The sequence below is a fragment of the Ylistrum balloti genome, unplaced genomic scaffold (assembly GCF_031769215.1).
Source record: "Ylistrum balloti isolate Yb309-2 unplaced genomic scaffold, AGI_CSIRO_Ybal_v1 Utg369726, whole genome shotgun sequence".
Taxonomy (NCBI): Eukaryota; Metazoa; Mollusca; class Bivalvia; order Pectinida; family Pectinidae; genus Ylistrum; species Ylistrum balloti.
Window position 1 is genome coordinate 1,059,260 of NW_026781943.1, and position 8,625 is coordinate 1,067,884.

Consider the following 8,625-nt stretch of genomic DNA (forward strand, 5'->3'; position numbering starts at 1 on the left):
ACATGTACTTCTGTTACTTTGGACTTTTGGCTTTGTGCTTGACACCATTTATAACCATGGATAGTGAACACTTAGAAAAGATGAAAGATGTGTTTGCAGAGATGGGAGTTACCCCGAAATGTGATTCTGCTGAAGAGTTCAAGAACTGGATGTTAGACTACATGTCATCAACTGGAGCCATCTCAAAGTTAGGAAAGGATGTGAAACCAAAGGAACCTACTGCCGGAGGACCATCCAAACAGCATGTGTTTACTCAGCCTCCACGCTTACCATTCTTTAGTGGTGATCCTACATCTAAGGGAGAAGTTCCTTATGAGCTCTGGAAATATAATGCTGATTGTCTACTGCGAGATGAGACCATCCCCAAGGAAACAGCTTTACGTGTCATCAGAAGTTCTTTGAGGGGAAATGCAGGGATGATTGCTATGAGACTTGGCCCCAAAGCATCAGTTGGTGATTTACTTGTCCATCTGGAAACCAACTACGGTGTTGTTGATGATCACGAGGCTCTTCTTGGGAAATTTTTCAGCGCACACCAACAGGAAGGAGAGGATGTTGCCTCCTGGGGTTGCAGACTGGAAGATCTTTTGATGAAGGTGTCAAGATGCGAGATGTTGTCTCAATCAAAGAGGAATGATATGCTTCATAGTCGCATATGGAAAGGACTCTTACCCAAGTTGAAGGAAAGATCAGCAACAAAGTATGAGCTTACTAAAGACTACAACGAGCTGAAAGTGGAACTTAGGAAATTGGAATCTGAAATGAAGATGGAAGGTACAAGGGCCAGTGCCAAGTCAGCCACTACAAAGATGATAGATGCCAGTGTTACAGAAGATAGTCGACTGGATAAGTTAGAAGGAAAGATTAAGCAGCTTTCTGCGGATGTCAAGTCATGGAAATCGAGTGCACATCAACAGAAGAAGCCTTATAAGTCACAGGAATACCAACAGTATCAACAGCCTACTAAGAAGAGAGAATACAAGGAGCGTGGTGATACCTTGAACAGGAGTGATACTGATGATTCCTCCAATGAACCTCAGTGCTGGCGTTGTGGACAGTATGGACACATACAGCTAGGATGCAAGGTCAGACTTGATCATCAGCGTAGAGGTCAGTTCAACAACCGAGGTCGTCATTTAAACGGAAAAGGACCTGTGGGAAGGGGACGGCCATAGGTTTCATATTACAGTCTCCTACAGATACAGAAGATCAAGTTCAACTTGTTGGTTATTCAAACGAAGTGGACATTCTTATAGCCGGACATAAGGTCACTTCATTACTGGACACTGGTTCTACTGTATCAACAGTTGGAGAATCATTTTATAATACGCATTTGTCACACTTGCCTATACAACCATTGGACTGTATTTTAAATGTTGAATGTGCAGATGGTAATCCACTACCCTATCATGGATTTATTGAAGTTAGTGTTGAGTTGCCAGGACTACCAGGTACTAATGTGCAGGACTGTATTCTTTTAGTTGTTCCTGACAGTGATTACAACAGCAAAGTACCAGTTTTGCTAGGCACAAATGTTTTGACTGTGCTTATGGACAAGTGTCGTGAACATAACGGAGCAAGATTTCTACAGAGTGCAGATTTGTTTACGCCTTGGTTTTTGGCTTTTAGATGTCTTTCCCTAAGGGAAAAGGAACTTAATCGGAGGAATTTTCGACTTGGTGTCCTGAGATGTGCCGAGGATAAGGTCATCAATATTAAGCCTAATACACAGGTGAAGGTGAAGACTTACTCCGATAGAGAATTACCTTACCATCCCACTTGTGCAATAATCCAGCCAGCCACAGACTGTGTTACGTCAGAAGGTTTGGATATTACTCCTGGATTAATCTCCTACCATTACCAAGGAAATAGGAATGTGGAAGTGGAGCTTGCCAATACTACCAGTAGGTGTTTATCTGTGTCGCCCAGGGCTTTACTGTGTGAGATTACACCGGTTACCATTCTGGATAAGGATGACCAGACAGATGAAGTAGAGGAGATAGAACAGTTGATGGAGAAGATTGAGATTGATAAAGATTTTCTCTCAGCTACAGAAATTGAGAAGGGGAGACAACTCATCAAGTCCTTTAAGGATATCTTCTCCAAGAATGATAAGGATATTGGATTTTCCAATGCAGTTAGACACAGGATAGACATGCATGATTCAACGCCTATCAAGCAGCGACACAGAAGGATACCCCATCAATGTACGAGGAAGTAAATAACCATCTCCATACTCTTCTGGACATAGGGATCATCCGTCCGTCACATAGCCCGTGGTCTTCCCCAGTTGTTCTGGCCAGGAAAAAGAACGGAGAACTACGTATGTGTGTTGACTTAAGAGAAATCAACAAGAGGACGATACGTGATTCTTATGCTTTGCCCAGAATTGAGGACATCCTTGAGTGTTTGTCTGGAGCGAGATACTTCTCAGTCCTGGATATGAAGTCAGGCTACCACCAGGTTTAGGTTGATGACTGTCATAAGGAGCGTACAGCTTTTACAGTTGGGCCCCTTGGTTTTTATGAGTATACCAGGATGCCATTTGGCTTGTCGAACGCTCCCGCAACATACCAGCGGTTAATGGAGGAATGCCTAGGGGATCTTCATCTCAACATCTGCCTGATTTACTTGGACGATCTGATTATCTTTTCAAACACTTTTGAGGAACATCTTCGCCGATTGGAAAAGGTACTTCAGAGATTAAGAGAGTGTGGTTTGAAGTTGTCTCCGAAGAAATGTAAGTTTTTCCAAAGGAGAGCAGTGTACCTTGGACATATGATTTCTGAGGAGGGAATTTCACCGGATCTGAGTAAGATTGAGAAGGTACTGAACTGGCCAGAGCCCACTACTCCAGAGGAAGTCCGTGCCTTTTTGGGCTTTGCAGGGTATTATCGGAAGTTCATCAAGGACTTCGCAAAGATTGCTAAGCCCTTGAACGAGCTGTTACCTGCATGTACCAAGATTGGAGGAAAGAATAACAAGACAAAGAAGAAATCGGATTCCGACTGGAAATGGGGTCAAGCTGAGAAGCAAGCCTTTCAGAAGCTTAAGGACTGTTTGTCAACAACACCAGTACTTGGATATGCTCAGCCAAACCAGCCATTTGAACTCCATACTGATGCTTGTGGACAGGGATTAGGAGCCGTCTTAAATCAGCATCAGGGTGACAGTCTCCGAGTAATCAGCTTTGCAAGTAGAGGACTCTCCAAATCGGAACAGAACTACCCCGCCAACAAATTAGAGTTCCTCGCGCTTAAATAGGCTGTTACCGAGAAGTTTAACGACTATCTCTATGGACAACGATTCACGGTTTTCACAGACAACAACCCTTTAACATATGTCTTGACGTCAGCGAAATTGGATGCAACTGGACACAGATGGGTTTCTGCGTTAGCTGTTTTTGATTTTGACATTCGTTATCGACCAGGCAAAAGAAATGCTGATGCAGATGCACTTTCCAGGCTTCCGATGACCATGGATTCTGTCCGCGCAGTTAGTCAGTCCATCACTTCTTCGCTGTCCTTTGTGGAAAGTCTTTGTTCACCTGTGCAAGTTGCTGATGCCCTTGAGGATCCTTGCGTTGGTGATTTAGAGAAGATGACATCAAGGGATTGGAGAAGAGCCCAACGACAAGATGTGTTGTTGCGTCCCCCCCCCAACGTCATGCCCATATTAGGCAAACAAGCAGAGGGTAAGACAAACGCTGATTAAGTGGATATTTTAGCAAAACAATTTCAAAAAGCTAGCAGCAATAGCAACTGTACAAAAGCATTTCTAGATAACAAAGAAAGGAATTCCCCGAAGATCATTGCTGACATCTCCAACCCGGGTCCCAACTCCTCCGATCTAAATACACCATTTTCGGTAGGCGAATACCGCAGGGCCCTTAAGCAAAAAAAAAAAGTACGTCACCAGGAATAGATAAATTATCTTATGTTATACTTCAAAATTGCCCACAAAACATAGACAATATTATTGTTAGCTTTTTTAATTACATTTGGCAAACCGGCTCATACCCCAAATCCTGGAATAAATTGGAAGTCTTTCCTCTACTGAAACTTGGGAAAGACAAAGAGGACCCATCCTCTTACAGACCCATAGCCCTTACTTCCCACCTCTGTAAAACTTTAGAAACTATGATCAATAATAGACTCAAACACTACCTATCTAGCAACAACCTGATTAGCGAGAACCAGAGTGGTTTCCGGCACCGGAGATAAACTCTCGACTCCCTAATTAGATTGTCTACAGATATGAAAACCGCCCTCAGTAAGAATAGGCACACTCTGGCTGTCTTCCTAGACTTAGAAAAAGCATACGACCTAATTTGGCACATAGGTCTATTGCTATCCCTTATGGATATAGGTATCACTGGCAATATTTTTAGGTTTATTTCGAACTTCCTATACAACAGAACCATAACAGTCAGAGTAAATAACGCATATTCAACAGAACAAAACTTAGAAAATGGAGTCCCTCAAGGTAGTGTGTTATCCCCCCACCCTTTTTAACATCTATATTAACAAACTAGATAGGAAACTAGAAGAGGCTAGGTTACAAACTAGAATAGGTTCGGTGGGTCAATTTGCAGATGACACCAGTGTTTGGCACACCGACAACACTATAAAGCATACACACACAGCAGTACAACAAACACTTAACACTATTCAAGAATGGGCCGACGAATGGGGCCTTCAAATCTCAAAAATAAAAACGGTAGCCATATTATTCTCAAGGCGCCAAAAGGAACCCAAATTATATTTAGGAAATACAGAAATTCAATTTGTTAACAAAACAAAATACTTAGGCATGATTTTTGATCGCAAACTATCATAGGTTCCTCATCAAATCTATAAAAAAAAACAGGTGTTAAAAAAAGTCTGAACACACTTAAATTTATTTCCGGCACCAATTGGGGTACCAACAAAGCAAATCTGATCAAATTATACAAAGTCTTATTCATTCGCTCATTCCAAACAGGAAGTCTACTCAATGATAAAAAAATCAGTAGACAAATCCTGGGCTGATATCTGGCACCAAGTCAGCCCCGCAAACTATCTTAGAAACATAATAGACAAACCAATCAAGAAAATTGAAATTACTAAATCTACAAAACTAACCCTCTAAGATCCCCCCACCCTAACCCTATTAGTCAATTTACTATAAACACAATTTACTATATAGTACATACATTTTCAGGATGAATAACAAACAGGTGGTTGTTTTAAAACCTAACACCAAACAAAAAACCTACACCCATACCTTCACATCAATCAAAAACACGCAGTTGCCGATATCCAATAACACGCCGGAATCACACCGGTACATTTTTTCGCAACAGAATTCATTCTAATATACTGTAGCACAATCACACAGATCAAGGGCGCCCTACAAGCAAAAACTATAGGGGGGCTACCCTTCACAACTCGCATATCAGACAAGCCATATAACACAGCAAACCCCCACGCACACACACATGTACGACCAACAAAAACCAAAACTAGTAGAGGGGTCATTTATAACATCCCACAACACATCCACCCGAATATATTTCTCAGCAAAACTATCCTCAAAGCCACTAGAATGCTAAACAGACAAGGCCAACTCACCAAATCAGTCATTCTACTATTCAACGCAGCCACACCTCCACCATACATCTTTGACGGAATTCGCTTCATCAAGGTCTCACCTTACATTACAAAAAACAAAGCCACATCACAACACACACATGCAAACAAAACATACGCAAAAGTCGCAGCAACAACATCGACTACTAAAACATTCAATACTGACTTTAAGCTCCGAAACGGAGAAACACAAAATATACACATCAAACAAGCACCACCACACATAGGGAACACACCGATCACCAAACAAACAATTCATAAACACGATAGGATCACTTTTTATGGTCCTATCCAACTTGGACCAGAACCCTACCAAACTCTACAACACGTTCAACAACACACTAATATCAGAACTGGGCATAGGTCTTGATGTCACAGTAGACAAAGAAACAAAAACAACAGAAACCACTCCCACACACCGAAACCCAGTTACACCCCCGCAAAATACACAAATCGATAAAAGTCATACATGAAGACCATACATCAATCACCGAAACAAACGAAGTACAAACACCACACCCTCAACAACTCCTGAACCACCCATTAAATCACCATCCATACCATCCACACCCAAATCTCCAATCAACATTCCACTCTCTCCACAAAACACAGTAAAGAAAAATTCAAAACAAAAACCACGAACAACTGCCCCTAAACGTCCTCTCTATACTCATCTCCTAACAATAACTCCAACACATGACTGCCGCTAGCCAGTAGTGGACAATAGAGTGTCACCCGGCGTTTATTACGAAATATAAAGACAAAAATACATATCTTTACAGACTTGGACATTTTTCATAACTCCACAAACGACTCTTACACCCGCATACATTCCGCACAGGAAGAGCTTGAGTAGATATAGAGCTAAGCGAGCCACTCAACCTGAAAACCTATCAGGAAAACTGGAAGTGTACCAACCCTCAATGCTTAAAGCTCAGCGCGTTGGATTTTTAACAACTCAAAGCCATTCCGTACTGAAATAAATACAGTTAAAAATGTAATACAAAATGTCTCTTGACTGTACTTGTGGGTGTCCACGGCTAGAATGCCCGATACCTCGCCTACCCTTACACACTTTCTTAACTTGCACGTGCGGACAACGCGTCGCACTCCCATTGGACAATACAACTCTCACGAAGATACCCGAATACCGTACCTATAGGACAATTATTTTCCGCTATTCTCCGAAACGCGGAAAATATGAAAGTCCTCTTTATACTCATCTCCTAACAATAACTCCAACACATGACTGCCGCTAGCCAGTAGTGGACAATAGACTATAAAAGAACGAGCGATAAGATAAAAAGGTTGAACAAATGCTAAAATGCCTAAACGCCTAACAGAACGAATAGCTCGAACACATTTAAAGACCTAACTTCTGAGTAACCTGCAGCCTACGGGCCAAGGAATCAGCGACATAACCGTCCTTAGCGACGTCGGTTTTCCACCGCCCGTGCCTTTTCCAGCACCTGTCATTTACGTCGCTATTAGCCGCCTGCGTAGCGCCGCCCGCCCTTAAAGAATGTAATCCTAAATTCAGACCCCCGTCTATTTCCTTCAACCTCTGCACCACACACTCCCTTGCACGAGTATAACTAAGTGCCTTACATTTTAAAATTGGCTTACATACGCCTCCGCTACGTACGAAAGGTTTGAAAAGAAAGTCATTTGGTTCTAAGATAATGCTTAACAAGCATTCGGTACGGGCACGCCACAGTCTCTCCTTTTGAAATCACTACCTCACTCCCGAACCTATATTGATCAGTTTTACTCTTCTCAATATTAAGACTTACATACGTATCTCTAAACGCAACATCCCTCATACGCGACCTGCTCAACTATCATTGCCAAGTCTCTGACTATTAAAGCGTCATTACTGTCTTTATATTTCTTACAAAGTTGTATTAACAGTTCCGACGAGACAGTCTTTCTTCACGCGCGGGGTCCTTTCCTGACGTTTGGCTGCTTCGACCATGCTTTTGACAAAACCGTTCTCTGTAGGATCAGGCAAGCTACTAATGCTGTGGGCCCATTTGATTGCATATACAGCGGCGTTAACGACGTTGTAAGAACTCCCTTTGTCCAACAGGTAAGACACATGTAAGGCCACGTATATTGGCTGGGCCGGTAATGCACACGCGTGCTCTCGCACAATAAAATCCTCCCACTTCCGGAAATATGAAAAGTACTTGGACACTGTAGATTCACTCCTGGCTTGCAGCAAATATTGGGACATTTTTCCCGATAATCAATTCCTCAGAGTCGCACCATACTTCACTAAAAACAAAACTACAACCAACCACAAACAAACTAACAAAACATACACTGAAGCGACATCCTCCACACCAAAATCGACAACAACCAAAACATTCAACACAGATTTTAAACTACACAACGGAGAAATACAAAATATACACATTAAACAAGCTCCAGCAAACATAGGAAACACCCCAATCACCAAACAACAATTTATAAACTCAATAGGAGCACTTTTTATGGCCCTATCCAATTTAGATCAAAATCCAACCAAACTATTCAATACATTTAACAACACTCTAATAACAGAATTAGGCATAGGATTAGACATAACATTAGACAAGGAAACAGAAACAAATCCTACACCCACACAACCACACCCTACTACTCCTATACACCAAACACAGAATGAAACATCAGTCAAACATTCGACCCCAAACAACGCAACACGCAGCGAACCACCAAATACACCACCCGAAAACGAGGCCACAGACTCTGAAACATTTCAGACAACGAAACAGTAGACACCACACCTACAACAACACCCGAACCATCAAACAAATCACCATCAATCTCATCCACACAATCTACACCCAAAACCCCAATCAAAATACCACTGGTAAGAAACTCACCAAAAAGTACAGTAAAAAAAACACATCAAGCAACCACCAAACACCCCACAACGTCCATCTAGGACGTCTAACAGAACAAAACAAAAACTAAATTACAAATACTAAAA

The 8,625-nt window shown here is 41.9% G+C and overlaps 1 protein-coding gene across 1 annotated transcript; it reads right to left on the bottom strand.

Annotated features, from left to right (window-relative positions):
• Positions 1-7,521: 7,521 nt before the first annotated feature.
• LOC132565614 (uncharacterized) lies at positions 7,522-7,866 on the bottom strand. Its single transcript, XM_060230260.1, has one exon. It carries the CDS (start codon positions 7,864-7,866, stop codon positions 7,522-7,524), a length of 345 nt encoding a protein of 114 aa, XP_060086243.1.
• Between the last annotated feature and the right edge of the window lie 759 nt (positions 7,867-8,625).

Excerpts from the sequence above, each read along its gene's own strand:
- LOC132565614 (XM_060230260.1), bottom strand. The coding sequence starts at position 7,866 with ATGTCCCAATATTTGCTGCAAGCCAGGAGTGAATCTACAGTGTCCAAG.